Raw genomic sequence first — 25,652 nt, 5'->3', positions numbered from 1 at the left:
CTTCAATTACTTCAGAAGTTCTACTTCATTGTTGTAATAAGAGAAAAACTATGGTGACATTGTTTTCTTTCTTATATCAATTGGTCCAGAGACAAGCTCCTCAATTTGACAAATACGTACTTGAAAGTTAATGGGGACACCATTAATTTCTCCCTTTCTAACAACAACTAACTTCTAACAGCAAGATTTGGGCAGTAAGAAATTGACAAATGGGGACACCATTCATTTCTCCCTTTGTAACCACAGCTAACTTCTATCAAGATTTTGGGCAGTAAGAAATTGACAACCAAACATGAGAAGTGCAGGATGTCCACTAGAGACTAAAAAGGTTAGGTGATTTTTCCCATTAGCCCTTGGTCGGCAGAGTTACATAGTACATCTGTACATGCACTGATAGGAAGATCGATCGCAAGCTCCCAACACAATAGTCTAGGTACATGCAAGCTGGCCCGAACACATGCCACCACCATTTTAAATTTTAAAAAAAAAAAAAAAGGGGGGGGGGGGGGATGTCACCTAAACAGTCATGTGATAACTTCTCAACCTTGATGATAACTACTTCACTCTCTTATAAATCATCAATGCAGACGCTTAAGTACACTAAAGCTTCAATGCATATTCTACTTACTCATGCTTAAATCTGAACATCCTACAAATAGAAGATTTCATACATCTACATCGTGTCTTAATATTATTCTAAACTCTACAACATAGCAACTAAATTTTCTTTGTGATTCGATCACAACTCAGAGAAGATCAAGGTCAGTCAGAGATGCACCCCTCAGGTGGATAACTCCGTTCTTACTGACTGTAGAAACTCAAATATCTATAACAAACAAGACATTGAATCCCATTCACCATAAATAAAAATTCTCCCTGCTATAAACTCAAAAAATTAATATGGCAGACAGGCTGATAAAACAATCAACAAGTCCTCTTCAATTGACATTTGTTCGAAGGAAATCTATTCCACATTTAAAGGAAAAAACAAGCAACGTTTACAACAGAAAATACTAATGATTTATATTAAGAATGACAGCTGGAACCTCATTGCAATGCTGGCCGAAAAACTCCCACCAATTGTACATCTCTCATTCATTATCTGGACTCAGTAGACATAAATAATTGGCTTAATCGGAATCCTCAAAGTATTCTCCTTCATCAGATGGCTCATCGAAGGAACGCATGTCAAGCTGGTAACGAAGGATCCCCCCAATGCCACCAAATCCTCTGCAAAACTGTGACCCCTCTTGAGACCTGTTAGTGACAAACTCAAGCGAACAACCAAAAGTTTTGTATTCATTTGCAAACCACTCGAGCAGCGGCATTTTGTCCTGAACCTCCAATTCAGCTGATGTGGCAGGATCCTTGAAGTTGCTTTGATCGGCCTCTCCGTCCTTGTTTAGGTGCTTAACGACAATCTCATTAGTCACACTATTTTTCAGTACGTATCGGTTTATATCAAGATTTTCCCACACAATAAGAGTTTCAACAGCTCCCATCTCCAAACCTTTTATTGTGTCATCCACACCGAACACATACTTTCCAGTATCTTGACTGATTTCCTCAAAGAATTTTCCTATCAAGCGCTTTTCTTGTATAAACTTCACATTAGCCAGAATCTCAGCGGACAGCTCGATTGCCTGATTGAAGCCATTTTCCCCACCATAGGACACATCGACCACGTTAAGTATCTTTGCTTGTAGGCGCGGATCAAACATATCAGATTGGCTTAGCTCGGTCTTGAAATCAGCCGACCCAGCAAGTATTAGTCCAGATACATTTGGCTGGCTAGTGGCTGGATTAATGAAGAATTGAGTAGCAAGCTCTGCTGTCTTCCTCACATAATTATGGCGTTTCTCCATTCGAAGACGAGCAAATCGAAGAGCTGATTGACCTCCTCTTCCGTGCTTCTTTGGAAGGTCGACAGTGAACTTATGAAGAACTTCTCGTGTATTGCCGCTTAAGGTCCCAAAAAGGGTGCCATTACCATCCATAACAATGAAACCAAACTTCTCATCAGATTCCAATAATTCACCCAGAGGTTCGGTATGAAACTTGTTGTCACATAAGTAGAGAGACGCATTTATGGGTTTAAAAGGCGTAAGATCAAAGGTGACCTTCTTTTCCTTCCCATCATCTGTCACTATAGTTCCAGTATAAAGCAGCAATCCATTAGGAGGAACTTTGTTATACAGTTTAAGCCTCTGTTGAGCAGACGTTATTGCACCGAGCACAGACTGACGGTTTACTCTGCTCTTAATATTTGAGGCAGTACCGTATTCTTCTGCCAGCATCTTGGTAATACGAGATATCTGATCACCAGGGGGTATGATAAGAGAGATCATGCTCGTGCCATTTCCTCTGGCAGATTGTAGGGCTTTGATTAACTTTTTCATTTTCCATATTTCAATATTCTTATCATTTTCTTGGCCATCTGCCATTGCCAATTAATACCAGACTCTGACCTAGAGGCATACAGAAGACAAATCAGAGTCCACATAGATCAAGTACATAAGAGAACAAAGAAACTTGAGAAAAGAAAATAAACTGCAGGTCCATTCCAAAGTAATTATTTTGGAGAAGGATGCTCAGGATTTAATCAATGAGCACATAGTTCACCTCACACTTAAAAGGATCAGAAGTACTTAAAAGTGAGAGTTTTAGCATCCTTATATCAACTATCTATCAGGTCCAAATTGAAAAAACAATTCCCATTTCTTATTGGTTTACGTACTCAACATGTATGTGCACTTTTAAGGAAGAATACTTAGGAATCTTGTAGTTTCCAAAGAGAATTATGCTTTGTTGAACTCTGTGTACCACCTTATTTAAACGCTAGGTTGACAGAAAGGGGATCCTTTCATTTATTTAATTTATGTCATTGACATGCCCCCTTAAACTAGGATGCAGTTCTTTTTCTTGGACTAAGTGCTAAGATATATTTTTGTTGATGAATTTGGCAATAAGAGTTGAACTCAGAGTCTCTGCTTGCATTGCTACTATGTTGAGCTGTTGAACTATGTGTATAACCTCATCTAAAAGCGTAAGTTGTTAGAAATGAGACACTTTTATTTATTTATTTATTATCTACTTATTTTACGTCTTCAACGTGTTTCATCAAACACAAATGGGCACATTTTGTTTTTCGTGGTACCCATATCCACCATTTTACTCGGTTCCAAAACAACTTTACTTATAAAAGAGAGAACAACCAACCCACTCCATTAACTACCAAACATCAAATGATAATCGCATCCCCTGAAGTATAGAAAAAGAAATAACAAGAGAATATATATTAAAAAAGAGCAACCAAGTCCACGTCACCATGTGACCACCCTCTATCATTGTCTTCATGATAAATTTCCAAACAAGTTGACATCTTCTGAAATGTGGACTCACTATGGTGGCAGAGTCGCAACAGAGGACTTTACAAGGTGAATGTAGCATACAAGATTTTGAATCACACTGATTTACAGATAACTAATTGGCTATCGAAGCATATATAGAAAATCAAGATTCCCTATAAGGTAGCTTGTTTCACCTGGCAACTAGCAAAGGAGGCTGTTTTAACCCAGGATAATATCATAACGTCCACTGTGCTCAAGATGCTTTCTATGTGGGGAAACTGCTGAGACAGTTAGCTATCTATTTTTACACTGCATGATAACAGACCAACTATGGAAAATCTTTATTAGTCTCAGAGGTATTTCCTGGACAATGCCTTGTAGGATTAATGAAGTTCTTTTCAGTTTGGGATGAAGCTGGAGCTGGAGCAATAAACAGAGATAAATGGAGGATTATCCCAGCATGGATTTGGTGGACAATCTGGAAAGAGAGAAATTCCAGATGTTTTGAGGACAAAAGCAACTCAGTGCAAAAGATCAAGCTTAACGGTGTTCTACTTTTTTGTTTTTGGTGTAAATAGATTTACACATAAGATATTGTATCAATCCTAGATATTCTAGGGTCTTGCTAGGATTGCAGATCAGTTTTCTTCTCTTTTGCTCACTTGTAACTATGGTTTCAGTACAACCTATATACTGGTTTTATTAATACATACAGAATTACAGATGTTACCGTTTCAAAAAAAAAAAAAAGAAGAAGAAGAAGAAGAACTTCCTCCCCTCTTTGCTTGCCTTGACACACCCTTGTCAAAAGGGTGAGCCATAGGTACATTCTGTGTACTCTTCAAAATTTCGAAAAAGACTTGCTAGAAGCTGGACATACTCCCATCACAAACGTCTGCTCTTTTTTGATGAATAAAGATAATTTTATTCATGAATTATGGCAAAGAATGTGCTGGACATGTACATAGCAAAAACATAGATCCATCACAAACCAGCAAACATCTGCTCTTGATAATCATACTCGAGTTCATAAAACATTCTCTGACACAACAAACACCATCACTAATAAATGCTCCGCACACAATAAAAAAATGTGTCAAACTTCATCAAGAAAGATCTTCAGCCTCAATAGCAGAAAGTTCAATAACATATTTAGTTTCATCATGGAACACGATACGTTGAACTCTCTTTTCTTTAATAACCTAAGAAAATTAAAAGCTACATTGTTCAGACCATGATCATTGGAAACGCGAAATCTTGAACTTGCACGATTGAGAACATTACAAGTCTTCTTTTTGTAAAGAGGGTTTCCTAGTAGTAACTAAATCAACCAACCATGCCTCAATCCTAAACTCATCTAGCTCAACTATATAAATCATCTTCCATGTTCTGCTCTATTCAAGCCCATTTCCTTCCAATACTAAATAAATTGTCTCTAACCAAAAACAATACACTAACCGTAACTAACTGCCAATAAAACTAACCTAGGCTGGCTATGAAGAAGATCAAACCCACATACCTCAGCTAAAAGTGACTCTGGTTTAAAATCTCGAAACTACACACTACAGAGCACTTCTCTTATCAGACACCACTAAAACAACTCTAATATCTCAGGAGCAGTAAAATAGTTGCACAATATATAACATGACACTTATGTGAGCATGGGACTGATCACACTTTACTACAACTAGCCCTAAGGATGCCAGAGGCGGATGTAGAGTTCAACTTATGGGTTCATTTGAACCCAGTAGCTCTGGCTCTGGCCATGTTTATGTGTTAAAAGATTCACTACATAAGTACAAATAATTGATCTCGAACACAGTAAATCAAATGAGTTGTGGTATGATCCCAGACTCAAACATCCATAAAGTTCAAATCCTGAATTTGCCTCTGAAGAATGCATAGATCTATTAGCTGATACCTTCTAGCAAAAAGCAATTAGCCTATCAGGTTTCATAATAAATCTTAAACCTTTTTCATTATTTACCCATTGACTTCTTTATTAGCAAGAAAAACGAAAAACATAGTCGACATTCAAGCATGAATCCCTTGAGCGCTTCAGCAGCGGATAGCAGGATGGGCAAAGCACTCTGCTGCGGCGAGCAGCCGGTTCTTATTTCATAATTTCTAATATTTTGTAATAGTGCTAACAATACTGATGCAAGAACCTAATAATCTATGCATATAACCAAGGGAGGATGTACAGTATAAGCTATAGGTTCAGCTGAACCTAGTAGCTTAAGTTCAATACCTGTATACGTGTAGCTTAAGTTCAATACCTATATACGTGTTAATAAAATCTACTTTAGTAAATATTTATACATATTAAATTTCGAACACAGTAACTCAAATAGTCAATGGGCTCTGTGGCAATTCCGAACCCATAAAGTTCAAATAATCGATCCGCCTCTGCAGATACCCATATCAAACAAAATCAAGAAATCAAGCAAATCCCAGCTATGGTTTACCCATTAGATTGATTTCAACCAATAATACCCTTAATCCAAGAAAACCCATATCAAAATAACAAAAGCTAATCCATAAGGCGTAATCAATAATTCCAATTCTGAGGGATTTTTAACCATTAATAACTTCAATCAAACAAAATCCATATCAGAACTACGAGCTAAACGATGAAAAGAGGAGGTTAATTATTTGAGAGATAAGAAAGGTACAGTACCTGTTCGAAGTAGCGTTCGGTGTAGCTTGAGCAAGCTGGTTGTGAAAATGTTAAAATCCCTATATCAATTGTTTTTTCTATGGAAGAAATAATATAGAAATATGACTAAAGTTGATACTTTCAGAAAGGATCTAAAGCAAGATATTTTTCCATAAGTCAAGTTTGGTATTGGATGTAATACAAAAAAATAATTATTAACAATAGAGCTATAACAAATCCTTAATGATTCTTACTTTAGCTTAATTGCAAAATTATGATTTAATTAGAAGATATCATATTAACGGCAAAACTCTAAAATCTATATACACTTAGAGAATAAAGGATACACACATTTGTGATTGACCCAAAAAGGTCATCTTTAAATTTAATAATTATTTCTGTGATTTGAGACCTCAAACAATACTATTTATTATTCCTTGACTTGCGTGCGCAGTCCGTATAATTTTCTGGAAAGTTTTTATATGAAAAATTGATCAAAATAAGAAATAGAGCCTTAAAACTCAATTGAGTTGACTTTGGTCAACATTTTGAGCAAACAGACTCGGATAAGTATTTTGACAGTTTCGTTTGGTCCGTATCATAATTTGGGACTTGGGCGAATGCCCGAAATTTAATTCGGAGGTCCCTACCTTGAGTTATCCAATGTTGCCGAAATTTGTAAGTTTAAAAATTTATGACTTAAGAGATTTGACTAATGTTTGACTTTGTTGATACTGGATCCATATTTTAGTTTTGGAATCTGGTATAGCTCCATTACTATATTTATGACTTGTATGCCAAATTTGGTGAGAAACGGAGCTGGTTTGACATGATTCGGGTGTCCGGTTGTTAAAATAGAAATTCTAAAGTTTCTTAAAAATTTCATTTGATTTGGTGTTTGATTCGTAGTTCTAGGCATTATTTTGGTGTTTTGATCGTGCGAGCAAGTTCGTATGATATTTTTGGACTTGTGTGCATGTACGGTTTAGAGCTCCAAGTGCTCGGGTGAGTTTCGGATAGCCTACGGACCTTTTGAACTTTGGAAAAATCTGGGGTTTGAGCTTCAACTGTCATCTGGTGCATGGTGCTTCGCGATCGCGAAACCATTCCCGCGATCGGGAAGAGGAAATTGTGAGCCGTGATTTTTACCCTTCGCGTTCGCGAAGATAGGCACGCGACCGCGGAAGGTTCGCTCCCAGTGCACCGCGAACGCGTAGAGTTGATCGCACCCGCGTAGAAGGAATGAAGGCAGAAGCTGAGCACGCCATTTGTGCTACGCGATCGCACAAGTCAGTACGCGATCGTGTAAGGCTGAGAAAATATTCTCCGCGATCGCATGACCATTTACGCGATCGCGTAGAGTTAAAAATCTGGGCAGCCAAAATATGATTCGCGATCGCAAAGAATTATCCGCGACCGCGAATAGTAAAATGGAAGTGGGAAAAGATGTGCTACACGATCGTGAAGGAATTTCCGCCATCGCATAAGGTAAAAACTTGGACAAACAGAATTTAAGTTCTGTAAATGGGATTTTGACCCATTTTCTACCATTTTCGATTTTGAGCTCGGGTAAGACGAGTTTCGGGAAATTTTTACGGGAAAATATTGGGGTAAGTGTTCCTTATCCTATATTGATTATATTTCATGATTCCATACTTATTTACATCATAAATCCGTGAATTTATGGAAGAAAAATCATATTTTTATAAAAACTTCCAAAAATGTAAAATGAAGATTTGAAAGCCAATCCAATGTCGAAATTCGATAATTTTTGTATGGCTGAACTCGTATCGAAACGGGTATTCGGATTTCGTAAGTTTTTCCTGGATTCGAGACGTGGGTCCCACTATTGATTTTTTAAATAAATTTCGGATTTTAATCCGGAAAAATTAATAAATTCATATGAAATTAATTCCTACGATTTGTATTGAATATATTGAATTGTTTATGACTAGATTTGAGGATTTTGGATACTAATTCGCGAGGCAAGGGTGTATTGAAAACTTGAATTTGGTTGCGAAGCGAGGTAAGTGTCGTGGTTAACCTTGACTTAAGGGAATAGAACTCTTGAATTATTTGCTATGTGAATTTCATGTGTAACGATGTATAGGCAAGGTGACGAGTGCCTATACTTTGTCAATTTAATTATTTGCTTAATTATTTAAACATCTTAAAATTATTTTAAGACACGAATTAATTGTTATAATAATTGTTTCTCTCCTATTCCTTGTCAAATATTAATTCTTGAATTCCTGTAATAATTGTCACATGCTTATTTGATTTATGTGTCTTAATTGTTACTTGACATTTAGCATATTAAATATTATACTGCCTATTTTCTCTCTGATTTCCACAATTAATTGCTACTTATCATTGTTTGTTTCATAAATGAATTATAATTATTGTATGCCTTGATGCTTAACAGTTTCACATTGAACGTGGTATTTATTGGAGTATTTTTACTACATTTAAGAGTTATATAAATATATTGGGGGATCGGGTTGCACGCCGCAATAGAGTTATTTAAAATAATATTGGGGGATCGGGTTATACACCGCAACAGATTTATTTAAAATTTATATTGTTGGAGCGGGTTATACACCGCAACGGAAATTTATTGAGGAATTATATTGTTGGGGCGGGTTGCACTCCGCAACAGAAGTTGATTGAAATAATAATTGGTTATGACTGCCGAGTTGACTTCAACTGTTAAAATGAGTTACCTGATTTATTTCTATTATTGTTGTTATTATTATTATTGCGTATAGGTTAATGTAAGTGACCTGCCTTAGCCTCGTCACTACTTTGTCGAGGTTAGGCTATGCACTTACCAGTACATGGGGTCGGTTGTTGTCACGACCCAATTTTTCCTCCGTCTGGGTATCGTGATGGCACCTAGTCTTAGGGACTAGGTAAGCCTAACAATAATTAAAACAACATTGTTTAAATAGAATCTCTTAAAACTCTCAAAACCGGTAGTACAAGTCATAAGCTCTTCAGAGTGTTTGCTAGAAAACTTCTAAATACAACTGTCTAGAAATAAGAATAAACAGTGCAAAACAAAAAGTTGAAGGTGACTCTGAAGCCTGCGAACGCAGCAGCAGGTTTACCTTGAGTCTCCACAGTAACAGTCCGCACAGATAGTTAACGAACAAGTACCTGGATCTGCACAAAATAAATGTGCAAAAGAGTAGCATGAGCACACTACATCGGTGCCTAGTAAGTATCAAGACTAACCTCGGTGAAGTAGTGACGAGGACTAGTCAAGACACTCACTGGTCTAATAAACTGAACAAGTATAAGTATAGGGATGACAGAACATGACATCTATCTAAGGACCCCGAGATATGGCTAACGACATAGCAACTGCAATAAGGAAGGAAAAATAGCAAGTAACAGCGGAATACCAGAATAAGACACAGAAGAATGAACTAAAACACAACCCAAATCCAGAAATCACAATACAGTAAAGGCAAGTAGTAACTCAACAGCAGCAATAGTTTTCACATCAGGTCTCAGCCAACAACCCCAATAAATTAGTCAAAATTCTTCAAGTGTAAACTTTCACCCGTAAGTATTTTTTTTTTAAATTGAGGTCTTTAGAATATAATCCTTTCCAATAAGAAATTATTTTTGGAATATACTTCCTTCAAACATAGTTCTTTCAAGATAAAACCTTTCAAATATAAATTTTTCAAATAATTAGCCTTCAAACATAGTTCTTTCAAGATAAATACTTTTCAAGTATAACACTTTCAAATAAATATCTTCAAATATAGTTCCTTCGAGATAAATACTTTTCAAATATAAACTTTTCAAATAATTAGCCTTCAAACATAGTTCTTTCAAGATAAATACTTTTCAAATATAACTCTTTCAAATAAATATCTTCAAATATAGTTCCTTCGAGATAAATACCTTTTAAATATAATCTTTTCAAATAATTAGCCTTCAAACATAGTTCTTTTAAGATAAATACTTTTCAAGTATAACCCTTTCAAATAAATATCTTCAAATATAGTTCCTTCGAAATAAATACTTTTCAAATATAAACTTTTCAAATCATATCCTTCGAGTATAAGTCACCCTGTGACACCTGAGCATTGAAGATTTGCAGCCCCGAACACAGATATAACCACAGTGGGGAATCTACCGGAATACCGTCCCATAATCCCAAAATAAATATGCAGTGCTGGGGGATCTCCCGCAATACGTCCATAGTCCCAAAGTAAATATACAAGACAGGGGATCTCCCGGAATACGTCTGTAGTCCCAATTTAAATATGCAGTGTTGGGGGATCTCCCGAAATACGCCCGTAGTCCCAATATAAATATGCAGTGCAGGGGAATCTCCCGGAATACGTCTGTAGTCCTAAAGTAAATATGCAAGACAGGGGGGTCTCCCGAAATACGTCCGTAGTCCCAATTTAAATATGCAATGCAAACAACAGAGATAACAACTATAACATGAAAGAAACCTCATAAATCACCACAACGAGTACAAAAGCAACAGTGACAGAAATGCAAAGTACGACGAGCAAATAAACTCAAGAATTTAAATCACAAGAACGGTATAACTCATTCATAAGAAATAACCACAGTAAAGAATGTTAGGCACAAGGAGAACATCTTAACAAGGGAAAACAAAATAAAAATGTAGCAATGATTCCACAATATTCAAGTCAACAATAAGAAGCCAACACGAGTCAAATAGTTCCAAATAATGGCAAATCAACTAAGATATGTGTTATCTAAACTCCTTTTGAGGTTGAGCAATTACGAGAAAAATTCAACAATTCAAATAAGGATAAGCAGTGGAAGATAATCATAACTCCAATTAAGACTAAACAATTATAGGGTGAGAAAGTAATGATTTCAATTAAAGATAAGCAGTTATGAAAAGAAAAAAGAAATATAGCATGGCGATAGAAGAGGTAAAATCTTTGGTTAAGTCGAATAAGGGTCAAATAGACAGTAAGAGTGAATCCTAAAGCAATTATCTCTAGTCAAAGCATGTAGAGGTGAAACTAGCAAATAGAAATTCAAAAAGATCAAAAACAACATCATACACAGTGAATATAAGGACATAAGAACCCAAAAAGGCCAACTTTCCACAAATAGGTCCGAGCACGCACTCGTCACCTCGCGTACACAGACTACAATCAACATAGATAACTCAAATCCTAAGGGGTAGTTCCCCCACACAAGGTTAGGCAAGATACTTACTTCGAGTCAAGCTCAATAAATCCGTAAGAATGCCCTTTCCACGAATATCCGGCTCTGGATAGCCCAAATCTAACCAAAATAAATTACATATCATAATTACAACAATAATAGACTCATCTAATTAACGAAATCAACATTTTAACGAAAATTCCGAAATTAACTCAACATCGCCCGTGGGAGCCACTTCTCTGAATCGAATAAAAATCACAAATATGAACACCCATTCACTCACGAGTCCAACCATATAAGAATTACTCAAATCCGACCACAAATCCCCTTTCAAAACTCGAAATCTTCATTGAAGAAGTTCTTCCAATTTTTTCCAATTTCAACCCCAAAAATCCGAAACTAAATGGAGAAAACAACTATAGATTAATGGAATACAACCAAAAACGAGTTAGGAATCATTACCCCAAAGTTTCCTCTGAAAATCCCTCGAAATATTGCTAAATTCCGAGCTCTCAAGTCCAAAAATGAAGAATGAAACCAAACCCTCGGATTCTCTTTTCTGCACAGGTGTGACCGCACCTGCACATAATTAGCCGCATCTGCGCGACCGCAGGTGCGCACATCCAAGCTGCACTTGCGCTTCCTCTAGCTTCTGCGCGCCAACATCCGCATCTGCGGGCATCGCAGATGCGGAATTTTCCTCGCACCTGCAACCCCTGGCACTCCTCCATTTTTTCGCTTATGTGCTTGCCTCTCCACACGTGCGCTCTCGCACCTGCGGTCTCTTCTTCGCAGGTGCGAAAATACCAGAAGCCTGAAGACTTAGCAGTAACACAAATCAAACTTTTAATCCGTTAAGCACCCGAAACTCACCCGAGGCCCCCGGGCCTCAACCAAACATACCAACCAATCCTAATACATCATACAAACTTAGTCGAGCTTTAAAGTCACATCAAACAATGTCAAAACCACGAATCGCACCATGAATCGAACTTATAAATTTCAAATCTTTCAACTTCTAAAACTCATGCAGAAACCTATCAAATCAACCTAGAATGACGTCAAATTTTGCAGGCAAGTCCCAAATAACATAACGGAGCTATTCCAAATCTCGTAATCGCATTCCGACCCCGATATCAAAAATTCCACTTCCGGTTCAAATCTCCAAATATTTGACTTTCGCCATTTCAAGCCTAAATTAGCTACAGACCTCAGATTTACAGTCCGGACACGCTCTTAAGTCCAAAATCACCCAACAGAGCTAATGGAACTGACGGAACTCCATTCCGGAGTCGTCTTCACATAGTTCCGACTATGGTCAAAATCCTAAGACTTAAGCTTCCGTTTTAGGGACTAAGTGTCCCAAATCACTCTGAATCATCCGATAACTGAATTGAACCACGCACGCAAATCAATACACATAATATGAAGCTGCTCAGGGCCGTATGCTGCCGGACGGGACTTAAGTTCTCAAAATGACCGGCCGGGTCGTTACAGTTGTACTGATACTACACTCTGCACTTCTTGTGCAGATTTCGGAGTTGGTCCCAGCGGCGTACTGTAGATTTGCTCGGATATAGCTACTAGTGGAGACTTGAGCTATAACTGCACAGCGTTCGCAGTTCTGAAGTCCCCTTATATCTTATCTCAGATGTGTATTATTTTTCAAACAGCTTGAACTTTATTCAGACCTTTATTTGTATTATTCTAGAAACGTGTGCACTTGTGACTCCAGTTCTGGGATGGTATTTAGATATTGCGATTATTATGGATTATTCACTTTATTTTAGACTTTATTTTCTCATTTGTTTTTCTTTGTTATTAATTAATTTAAAATTGTGTTAAAATGGCTAATTATATTCAAATGTTCGCTTGCCTAGCAAGTGAAATGTTAGGCGCCATCACGGTCCCGAAGGTGGGAATTTTGGGTCGTGACAGTTGGTATCAGAGCACTAGGTTACATAGGTCTCACGATTCACGAGCAAACTTAGTAGAGTCTGAAGGATCGGTACAGAGACGTCTGTACTTATCTTTCAGAGGCTATGAAGTTTAGGAACAATATCACTTCTTTTTTATCCTGTCGTGCGATTTTATTCTATCATCGATAATTGAACCATTCTATTCTTATTCTCCCACAGATGGCGAGAAGACGTAATACATCTACCGACGGAAAGGGACCAGAGCCCCGGGTGGCAACTATGGCCAAGGGTAGAGGTCGAGGTTGTGCTAGAGGCCGAGGCAGATGAAGAGCTTAGTCTAGAGCTGAGCAGTCGCACCTGTTGTAGAACCTCAGGTGGATCTTCAGGAGAAAGTTCCAGTTCAGACTGTACCAGTTGGACCAGTTCAGGTCCCGGAAGGATTCATAACTACTCCAGCGCTTCAGGATGCTCTAGTCCGTTTGGTAAGTCTTATGGAGGGCGTGGCCCAGAATGGTACATTTCCAGTGGCACTAGCCGTCTCACAGGCCGGGGGAGGAGCACAAACTCCACTACTCTCGCTCTGGAGCAGATGGCTCCCCAGTATCAGGCTCTAGCAGCCCCGCCAGTTGGGATAGTTTAGCTAGTTGTTGCGACACAGGCCGCTGATAGGCCCGCCATATCTTCTGAGGCCTTATTGAGATTGGATAAATTTACTAAAAAATTTTCAGTTCACTTCAGTGGTACACCTTCTGAGGACCCACAGGATTATCTTGACCGTTGCCATGAGGTGCTGCGGAACATGGGTATAGTTGAGACCAATGGGGTTGATTTTGTTGTATTTAAGATGACGGGTTCCACTAAGAGGTAGTGGAGAAATTATACATTGACCAGACCAATTGGATCGCCTGCATTGACCTGAGAGCAGTTTTCACGGCTATTTCTAGAGAAGTTCCTCCCTATCACATTGAGAGAGGATTACCGTAGGTAATTTGAGCGTCTACAGCAGGGCAGTATGACTGTTACTCTGTATGAATCCCATTTTGTGGATTTAGCCCATCATGCTCTCCTTTTACTACCTACTGAGGGAGAGAGAGTGAGGAGGTTTATTGAGGGACTCACTCACCCTATCAGGCTTCAGATGGCCAAGGAGACCGGAAGTGGGATTTCCTTTCAGGCAGCTGCTAATGTCGCGAGGAGGACCGAGATGGTTCTTGAACAGGAGAGAGGGCGGAGGTATGATAAGAGGCCTCGTCAGTTCGGTGGTTTCAGTGGTGCCTCGCCTAGAGGCAGGGGTAATTTTGGTAGGGGTCATCCTCCCAGACCGTTTCATTCAGCACTTCAGGCATCTCCCGGTGCTTCAGGGAGTCACGGTCCTATTATGCCTTACTCTGGGCAGCCAACATTTAGTGCACATTCAGCTCCTATCAGTGCACCACCACTCCAGAGTTACTACAGCGGTTATCCGGCCCATTCGGGTCAGCTTCAGCTTCAGCATCCACGACATCAGGATGGGTGTTATGAGTGTGGGAACATTGGCCACATCAGGAGGTATTTCCCTAGGTTGTCGAGTAACAGATCTCGTCAAGATTCTCATGCCATCATACCAGCACCAGTTGCTTCACCGCCTGCTCAGCCAGCTAGAGGTAGGGGTCAGGCAGCTAGAGGTGGAGGTTAGGCCATTAGAGGTGGAGGTCAGGCCGTTAGAGGTGGAGGCCAGCCAGTTAGAGGCCGTCCCAGAGACGCAGTTCAGAGTGGTAGGGCCCAGCCCCGATTTTATGCTTTTCCAGCTAGGCCTGAGGCTGAGTCATCTGATGTCGTGATCACAGGTACTATTCCAGTATGCCATAGAGATGCTTCAGTTCTATTTGATCCAGGATCTACTTATTCCTATGTGTCCTCTTATTTTGCTTTGTATTTGGTTATGCCTCGTGATTCTCTAAGTGCTTCTGTGTATATATCTACACCGGTGGGAGACTCTGTTATAGTAGACCATGTCTATCATTCGTGTGTGATTACTATTGGTAGTCTTGAGACTAGTGTGGATCTTCTACTTCTTGATATGGTAGATTTTGATGTCATCTTGGGTATGGATTGGTTGTCACCTTATCATGCTATATTGGATTGTCATGCCAAGACGGTGACCCTAGCCATGTCCCAGGATTACCTCAGTTAGAGTGAAAAGGAACTCCTGGTCATTCTACCAGCAGGGTTATTTCTTATATGAAGGCTCGGCGTATGATCGAGAAAGGGTGTCTAGCCTATTTGTCTTATATTCGCGATTCCAGTGCAGACGTTCCTTCTATGGACTCAGTACCTGTTGTTCGTGAATTTCCAGAAGTATTTCCTGCAGATTTGCTGGGGATGCCACCCGGCAGACATATTGACTTCTGTATTGATTTAGCTCCGGGCACCCAGCCCATTTCTATCCCACCATATCATATGGCCCCACCGGAGTTGAAAGAATTGAAGGAGCAGTTACAAGACTTGCTTGATTAGGGATTTATAGACCCTGTGTCTCGCCCTGGGGTGCACCAGTAGTATTTGTAAAGAATAAAGATAGTTCAATGTGAATGTGTATAGATTATCGGCAGTTGAACAAGGCTACTATCAAGAACAAGTATCCACTGCCAAGAATTGATGACTTATTCGATCAGTTTCAGGGTGCCAAGGTATTTTCAAAGATCGACTTGAGGTCTGGTTACCATCAGTTAAAGATTAGGGCATCTGATGTCCCTAAGATAGCTTTTCGGACTCGGTATGGGCATTACGAATTCCTAGTGATGTCATTTGGGTTAACAAATGCCCCAGCAGCATTTATGGATTTGATGAATCGGGTGTTCAAGCCCTATTTGGATTCTTTTGTAGTTGTATTCATTGATGATATCTTGATTTACTCCAGCAGTCGAGAGGATCATGAGCAGCATCTTCGTAGTATGCTTCAGACTTTGAAAAATAATCAGTTATATGCTAAATTTTCAAAATGGGAGTTTTGGTTAAACTCAGTTGCCTTTTGGGGGCATGTTGTATCGGTAGAAGGCATAAAGGTGGATCCTAAGACGATTGAGGCTGTTCAGAATTGGCCTAGACCTACTTCAGTTACAGAGATCCGGAGTTTTCTGGGTTTGGCAGGCTATTATCGTCGGTTCGTGGAGGGGTTTTCATCTATAGCAAGCCCATTTACCAGACTGACCCAAAAAGGTATTCCATTCAGATGGTCAGATGAGTGTGAGCTGAGCTTTCAGAAGCTCAAGACTACTCTGACTACGGCGTCAGTATTGGTATTACCCACAAGTTCAGAATCTTATACGGTATATTGTGATGCATCTCACATTGGGCTTGGTTCAGTATTAATGCAAGATGGCCGGGTGATTGCATACGCATCGCGACAATTGAAAGTTCACGAGAAGAATTATCCTGTTCATGACTTAGAATTGGCAGCCATTATTTATGCGCTGAAGATTTTGAGGCATTACCTCTACGGTGTCTCGTGTGAGGTATTTACTGATCATCGTAGCCTTCAGTATCTATTCAAATGAAAAGATCTTAATTTGAGGCAGAGAAGATGGTTGGAGTTGTTGAAAGACTATGATATCACCATTTTGTGTCATCCCAGAAAGGCTAATGTGGTGGCCGATGCTTTGAGTGGAAAGGCTGTGAGTATGGGCAGCCTTGCTTATATTCCGGTTGGTGAGAGACCATTAGCTGTAGATGTCCAGACTTTGGCTAATCAGTTCGTAAGGTTAGATGTTTCAAAACCTAGTCGATTTCTAGCTTGCACAGTCGCTCAGTCTTCATTATATAAGCGCATTAGAGAGCGGCAGTATAATGATCCTCATTTACTTGTCCTTAAGGAAATGGTGCGGCACGGTGATGCCAAATAGGTTGTTGTGGGGGAAGGTGGAGTTCTGCGAATGTAGGGTCGTATTTATGTGCCTAATGTGGATGGGCTTTATGAATTAATTCTGGAAGAGGCCCACAGTTCCAGGTATTCTATTCATCTAGGTACCACCAAAATGTATCAAGATTTGCGGCAACATTATTTGTGGAGGAGAATGAAGAAGGATATAGTTGCATATTTAGCTCTGTGTCTGAATTGTCAGCAAGTTAAGTACGAGCATCAGAGATCTGGTGGTTTGCTTCAGAAGTTAGAAATTCCTGAGTGGAAGTGGGAGCGTATCACTATGGATTTTGTTATTGGGCTTCCATGGACTCAGAGAAAATTTGACGCAGTTTGGGTCATTGTGGACAGGTTGACCAAGTTAGCACATTTCATTCCAGTGGCAGTTACCTATTCTTCAGAGCGGTTAGCTGAAATTTACATTCGTGAGATTGTCCGCCTTCACGGTGTGCCTATGTCTATCATTTTTGATCGAGGTACGCAGTTCATTTCGCACTTCCGGAAGGCTGTACAGTGTGAGTTAGGCACGCGGGTTGAGTTGAGTACACCATTTCATCCACAGACAGACGGACAGTCAGAACGCACTATTCATATATTGGAAGATATGCTTCGTGCTTGTGTTATAGACTTTGGAGGTTCTTGGGATCAATTCTTGCCACTTGCAGAGTTTGCCTATAATAATAGCTACTAGTCGAGCATTCAGATGGCTCCGTATGAAGCATTGTACGGGAGACAATGTTGTTCGCCAGTTGACTGGTTTGAACCGGGAGAGGCTCAGTTGTTGGGTACCGATTTGGTGCACGATGCCTTGGATAAGGTCAAAATTATTCAGGATCGACTTCGCATAGCTTAGTCTAGGCAAAAGAATTATGCAGACCGTAAGGTTCGTGATATTGCATTCATGGTTGGAGAAATAGTATTGCTCCAGGTTTCACCTATAAAAGGTGTAATGAGGTTCGGAAAGAAGGGCAAGTTGAGCCCTAGGTATATTGGACTCTTTGAAATTCTTGAAAGGGTGGTCGAAGTAGCCTACAGGCTTGCATTACCACCTAGTTTATCAGCGGTTCATCCGGTGTTCCATGTGTCTATGCTCTAGAAATATTATGGTGTTCCGTCCCATGTATTAGATTTCAGCTCAGTCCAATTGGACAAAGATTTGACTTATGAAGAAGAGCCGGTAGTTATTCTAGCTCGGTAGGTCCGACAGTTGAGGTCTAAGAGTTATCCTTCAGTTCGGGTACAATGTAGTGGTCAGCCGGTAGAAGCATCTACCTAGAAGTCCGAGTTGGAAAAGCGAAGTAAATATCCACACCTTTTCACCAGCTCAGGTGCTTTTTCTAATTCCGTTCGAGGACGAATGTTTGTTTTAGAGGTGGAGAATTTGATGACCCAAAAGGTTATCTTTAAATTTAATAATTATTTCTGTGATCTGGGACCTCAAACAGCACTATTCATCATTCCTCGACTTGCGTGCATAATCCGTATAATTTTCTGGAAAGTTTTTATATGAAAAATTGATTAAAATGAGAAATCAAGCCTTAAAACTCAACTGAGTTGACTTTGGTTAATATTTTGAGCAAACAGACTCAGATCAATGTTTTGACAGTTTCAGTATGTTCGTATCGTGATTTGAGACTTGGGCATATGCCCGAAATGTAATTCGGAGGTCCCTAACTCGAGTTATCGCGTGTTGTCGAAAATTTTAAGTTTAAAGGTTTAATGACTTAAGAGATTTGACTAATGTTTGACTTTGTTGATACCGGGTTCGTATTTTGATTTCGGAACCCGGTATAGCTCCATTACTATATTTATGACTTGTTTGCCAAATTTGGTGAGAAACAGAGCTGGTTTGACGTGATTCGGGCGCCCGGTTGTTAAAATAGAAATTCTAAAGTTTCTTAAAAATTTCATTTGATTTGGTGTACGATTTGTAGTTCTAGGCATTATTTTGGTGTTTTGATGGTGCGAGCAAGTTCGTATGGTATTTTTGGACTTGTGTACTTGTAAGGTTTAGAGCCCCGAGGGCTCAGGTAAGTTTCGGATAGCATACAGACCTTTTGAACTTTGGAAAAATCTGGCTTTTGAGCTTCAACTGTCATCTTGTGCATGGTGCTTCGCGATCGCGAAGCCATTCCCGCGATCGCGAAGAGGAAATTGTGAGCCGTGATTTTTACCCTTTGCGTTCGCGAAGATCGGCACGCGATCGCGGCAGGTTAGCTCCCAGTGCACTGCGAACGCGTAGAGTTGATCGCGTCCGCGTAGAAGGAATGAAGGCAGAAGCTGGGCACGCCATTTGTGCTATGCGATCACACAAGTCAGTACGCGATCGCGTAAGGCTGAGAAAATATTCTCCGCGATCGCATGACCATTTACGCGATCGCGTAGTGTTAAAAATCTGGGTAGCCAAAATATGATTCGCGATTGCAAAGAATTATTTGCGATCGCGAAGAGTAAAATAGAACTGGGCAAAGACATGCTACGCGATCGCGAAGGAATTTCCGCGATCGCATAAGGTAAAAACCTGGACAAACAGAACTTAAGTTATGTAAATGGGATTTCGACCCATTTTCTAGAATTTTTAATTTTGAGCTCGGGTAAGACGATTTTCGAGCGATTTTCACGGGAAAACATTGGGGTAAGTGTTCCTTATCCTATATTGATTATATTTTATGATTCCATACTCATTTACATCATGAATCCGTGAATTTATGGAAGAAAAATTATATTTTTATAAAAATTTTCAAAAATGTAAAATGAAGATTTGAAAGCCAATCCGATGTCGGAATTCGATAATTTTTGTATGGATGAACTCGTATCGGAACGGGTGTTCAGATTTCGTAAGTTTTTCTGGGATTCGAGATGTGGGTCACACTGTTGATTTTTGAAATAAATTTCGGATTTTAATCCGGAAAAATTAGTAAATTCATATGGAATTAATTCCTACGATTTGTTTTGAATATATTGAATTGTTTATGACTAGATTTGAGGATTTCGGACACTAATTCGCGAGGCAAGGGTGTATTGAAAACTTGAATTTGGTTGCGAAGCGAGGTAAGTGTCGTGGTTAACCTTGACTTGAGGGAATAGAACCCTTGAATTATTTGCTATGTGAATTTCATGTGTAACGATGTATAGGCAAGGTGACGAGTACCTATACTTTGTTAATTTAATTATTTGCTTAATTATTTAAACATCTTAAATTATTTTAAGACACGAATTAATTATTATAATAATTGTTTCTCTCCTATTCCTTATCAAATATTAATCCTTGAATTCCTGTAATAATTGTCACATGCTTATTTGATTTATGTGTCTTAATTGTTACTTGACATTTAGCATATTAAATATTACACTGCCTATTTTCTCCCTGATTTCCACAATTAATTGCTACCTGTTATTGTTTCTTTCATAAATGAATTATAATTATTGTATGCCTTGATACTTAATAGTTTCTCTTTGAACGTGGTATTTATTGAAGTATTTGTATTACATTTAAGAGTTGTATAAATATATTGGGGGATCGGGTTGCACGCCGCAATAGAGTTATTTAAAATAATATTGGGGGATCGGGTTGCACGCCGCAACAGATTTATTTAAAGTTTATATTGTTGGAGCGGGTTGCACGCCGCAACGGAAATTTATTGAGGAATTATATTGTTGGGGCGGGTTGCACGCCACAACGGAAGTTGATTGAAATAATAATTAGTTATGACTACCGAGTTGACTTCAACTGTTAAAATGAGTTACCTGATTTATTTCTATTATTGTTGTTATTATTATTATTGCGTACAAGTTAATGTAAGTGACCTGCCTTAGCCTCGTCACTACTTCGTCGAGGTTAGGCTCTGCACTTACCAGTATATGGGGTCGGTTGTACTGATACTATACTCTACACTTCTTGTGCAGATTTCGAAGTTGGTCCCAGTGGCGTACTATAGATTTGCCCGGATATTGCTACCAGTGGAGACTTGAGGTATAACTGTACAACGTTCGTAGTTCTGAAGTCCCCTTCTATCTTATCTCAGCTGTGTATTATATTTCAAACAGCTTGAACTTTATTTAGACCTTTATTTGTATTATTCTAGAAACTCGTGCACTTGTGACTCCAGTTCTGGGATGGTATTTAGATATCGCGATTATTATGGATTATTCACTTTATTTCAGACTTTATTGCCTCATTTGTTTTTCTTTGTTATTAATTAATTTAAAAGTATGTTAAAATGGCTAATTATATTCTAACGTTGGCTTGCCTAGCAAGTGAAATGTTAGGCACCATCACGGTCCCGAAGGTGGAAATTTCGGGTCGTGATAACATTAGAGAATTATATATGTCACGACCCATTTTCACCTATAGGTCGTGATGGCGCCCAACACTACGGCTAGGCAAGCCAACTTAATAAATTAAGCATTCATTGACAAATTTTAAAATCAAGAGAAATAATAAAACCCAAACTTAACCAATGTGTGTGCCAAGACCTGGTGTCACAAGTGTAACGAGCATCTAGTAGGTTATACAAAACCTCAAAAACTGTCTGAAATAAAAATAGACAGAATGAAAATATAAGGAGAGACACTATTAGTTGCAAAACGGATCAGAAAAAAAGCTCACCACTATGCCCCTGGATAACGTGGGTGTAAGACGATGGGTCCCCCACTAGTACTTGCCTCAGTTCCTGCATAAAAAGTGCAGCAAGTGTAGTATGAGTACGTAAACAACGTGTACTTAGTAAGTATCAAGCCTAATCTCGAAGTGGTAGAGACGAGATGGCCGACTTCGACACTCACTATGGGTCAATAATAATTAAAATACAACTAGAATATTTAAATCAGCATGATTTACAGAATTTAAAATAATTTATTTAATCAGCGGAAATAATCAAATTCCTTCAAATGAAACAATTCTCGATATAATAATTAAATTCCTTCAATTCAAATAATTTCTAATTTATCAATTAAATATTATTTACAGAAATAACCATTAATTCTTTAACAAGCAAGAATAATAATTCATTAAATTTCAAGGATTTTCCAATTTATCAATTAGCTTCGCAAGCTGAAATAAGCTATTAAAGTATCGTGTAATTATTATTATTATTAAGCACGATTTCTGCCAAGGACGTATGGCCCAATCCAGAGTGTCGTGTACACTGCCGAGGGACGTGCGGCGCGATCCATAGATACATCTATCATGCCGAGGCGTTCGGCCCGCTCCACAATAAAGGAGGACATTTTCTTATGTACCTCCGGAAGGAGAGTATATTTATTATAAGATAAATTCGGGAGGAAGAACAATTTCTTTTAACAATTAATTAATTTAAACAGAAAATCAAGCATATGAGATTTTCATTCTTTAATATCTTTATCTAATAATTCACAATATATTCATATATATCAATTAATATTAATTAAACAAAGAATACAATTTACATAAGTAATTCATGCTTTGAGTCCTAAACTACCAGGACTTTAGCATTAATAGTAGCTACGCACGGACTCTCGTCACCTCGTGCGTACGTAGCCCTCGCAATTAGCAATAATTATTTAATTTTTAATCCCATATGAGGTAATTTGCCCCTCACAAGATTAGACAAGAGACTTATCTCGTCCTGCTCCAATTTAATCCACTAGAAAGCCTTTTCCACGATTATCCAACTATGTATGGCTTGAATCTAGACAAAACTAATTCGATAAAATCACTAAAAATTATAGGAATCAATTCTTTAAGAAAATACTACATTTTCAATAAAAATTCCGAAATTAATTAAAAATTCGTCCGTGGGACCCACGTCTCGGATTCCGGCAGAAGTTACGAAATATGAACACCCACTCAACCACGAGTCTACCCATACCAAAATCACTAAATTCCGATAAAAATTCGGCCCTCAAATCCTCAAATATATCCAAGAGGGTTTTCAAATTTTTCCAACTCAATTCACCAATTAAATGATAAAAATAGTAATGGATTCGGGTAATTTAACCAATAATGAGTTAAAAATACTTACCCCATTGTTTTCTCTGAAAATCTCCTAAAAATTGCCTAAATCCGAGCTCCAAATCGTAAAAATGGATTTCAAACCTTAAACTCTCTACCCAGTGATGCAAATTTTACTGCCCAAACATTAACCCTACGCGATCGCGGAAAGTCCCACGCGATCGCGAAGCACAGTCTCCGCAAGCCTCCTTACGCGATCGCGAAGCATTGAGCGTGTGAACCAGCTCCTCCCCAGTTTTCCCTACGCGATCGCAAACAACCACACGCGATCGCGAGGCATAAGCTGGCCTAACCTACGCGATCGCAAGTGTGCCCACGCGATCGCATAGAACGAATTTCCAATTGCCCAAAATAAGTCTACGCGATCGCAACCCCATTCACGCGATTGCGTAGAACAAATCCACCTCTGCCCAAATTACTCTACGCGATCACAGACCAACTTATGCGATCGCGTATAAGGAAATCAGAACAAAATACCAGCAGTGTTCCAAAGGCCAAAAGTGATCCGTTAGTCGTCCGAAACTCACCCGAGCCCCTCGGGACCTCGACCAATTATACCAAAAAGTCCCAAAACATCATACAAACTTAGTCGAACCCTCAAATCACACCAAACAACCCTAAAACCACGAATCATCCCCCAATTCAAACTTAACGAAACTTAAGATTTTTAACTTCTACATTAGGTACCGAAACCTATCAAATCAAGTCCGATTGACCTCAAATTTTGCACACAAGTCATAAATGACATAATGGAGCTATAAAAAATTTTAGAACTGGATTCCGACTCCGATGTCAAAAAGTCAACTCCCCGGTCAAACTTCCAAACTTAAATTCCTATTTTAGTCATTTCAAGCCTAATTTAACTACGGACTTCCAAATAAAATTGCGAACACGCTCCTAAGTCCAAAATCACCATACGGAGCTGTTGGAATCGTCAAAATTCTATTCCGGGGTCATTTTCTCAAAATATTGACCGAAGTCAAACTTAGCACTTTAAGGCCAACTTAAGGAACCAAGTATTCCGGTTTCAACCCAAACACTTCCAAATCCTGAACCAACCATCCCCACAAGTCATAAATCATTAAAAGCACATACAGAAAGTTTTATTCTAGGGAACGAGGTTCTAAAAATTAAAATGACCGGTTGGATCATTACAAACATAAATACACAGCTAAAGTAAAATAGACGGGGACTTCAGAACAATATTGATTTGTAAAATTAACCTTATAATATTAAGTATAATAACTCACAATGAAATAATATAATCGGAATTCTAGACGTTAGTCTTGTAATCTTATTAGATTTAGGACATACGTGATATGTTAGCATGTAAACCTAATACCTCTAGGAACGTGTTAGGTTTCCTATTAGTATAATTACTTTCGAGACATATTTTTAGCCAAGTAATTTTATTACTTTTAGATATACTTGTTATTAATCCCTATTACTAATTTAATACGAAAACGTATTATAGTATCCTATTACTAATTTAATTAGAGAAGGTACTATATTTTTCAAATCCATTTAAAAAAAGGGCAGCCTATATTTATTATAAAAGCACAAATACAAAACTAATAGACCAAAATAGCCCTAAAATATTAAACACAAGAACTCATAGGGAAAGGACATAACTGTAATAACCTATTTTTTTGGACTACAATACCTTATATGTTATTTTTTTTAATATTTAATATTTTAAAAATATTTAAATTTTGTCTATTAAATTATTTCTTATTAAACATATGCAGGAAGGTTTAATAACACCAATTTCATAAGAATCCTCCGTATTGGCATTACACTACCACTCCATAATGTCCAATACCAAAAAAAAAGTAATATTAAATGAACTGCATAAAGCATTGATATTGAGAAAAAAATATCCTCATGATAATATATTTTTATATTATCTTTGAATTTTGAACTACTTTTCTACTCAAATAATTTTTTTATTATTTATCTTTCATATAATATTGAAAAATCTACTCAATTATTAAAAAGAAACTAAGAAAATATTTAAAAATATAAATGTGTGAGAAAGAGAAAGAAAAATGGTTGGTAAAGTTAATACCACTAATGATTTTGCAAACATAAAGATCTAAAAGTAAAATATCATATCGATCTTTTTACTCTTTGAAAATAATATTTGTGGGGGATAAAATTAGAATTATGATTAAATATTCAAGACATGAGAAGAACTAATATTAAGGATCTGAATAAACATAAAATAAAATATTCTTTATGTTAAGACCAAATAACTAAATCTTTTAATTAATTATTTTGCAAGAGAATCCAATTCAATTATTTTTACAATTCATTACATGAGTATTATTTTTTAAGTTTAAAAAAAACTCTTAGGATAGATAAATTTATTCCATAAAAATAGCGTTAGAGATTAAAATATTTTAGAACATTAAGTAAAAAAGGTTAGTATAGTATTAAGAATCAAAAGACCATACAAATGTTTGAGGAAGCACAATCAAAGATGATACGGGTCTTTGTGCTTCAAAGTATGTGTTTATCCCCGAATTTAACTTTCGTCTCCTGAAACTAAAGGATATCCTTTTAAATTTGTGTGAAAATAATTTTCAGTATGTTTATGTTTTGCAATTATAATAATTAAAGCACAAGGACAAACATCCTAAATGTTGGACAACATTTA

The 25,652-nt window shown here is 38.0% G+C and overlaps 1 protein-coding gene across 1 annotated transcript; it reads right to left on the bottom strand.

Moving 5' to 3' along the window:
- Nucleotides 1-916: 916 nt before the first annotated feature.
- On the bottom strand, nucleotides 917-6,169 carry LOC107825127 (eukaryotic peptide chain release factor subunit 1-3). The gene is made up of 2 exons (XM_016651961.2): nucleotides 6,031-6,169; nucleotides 917-2,468 (listed from the first exon to the last, which is right to left on the bottom strand). Exon 2 carries the CDS (start codon nucleotides 2,442-2,444, stop codon nucleotides 1,131-1,133), a length of 1,314 nt encoding a protein of 437 aa, XP_016507447.1. The 5' UTR covers nucleotides 2,445-2,468; nucleotides 6,031-6,169; the 3' UTR covers nucleotides 917-1,130.
- Between the last annotated feature and the right edge of the window lie 19,483 nt (nucleotides 6,170-25,652).

This window comes from Nicotiana tabacum, chromosome 13 (assembly GCF_000715075.1).
Source record: "Nicotiana tabacum cultivar K326 chromosome 13, ASM71507v2, whole genome shotgun sequence".
NCBI classification, from domain to species: Eukaryota; Viridiplantae; Streptophyta; class Magnoliopsida; order Solanales; family Solanaceae; genus Nicotiana; species Nicotiana tabacum.
The sequence above is the reverse complement of the archived record's forward strand: the minus strand, read 5'-3'. Positions and strand labels throughout refer to the sequence as shown.

Coding starts and splice junctions, on each gene's coding strand:
- LOC107825127 (XM_016651961.2), bottom strand. CDS start 2,444: ATGGCAGATGGCCAAGAAAATGATAAGAATATTGAAATATGGAAAATG.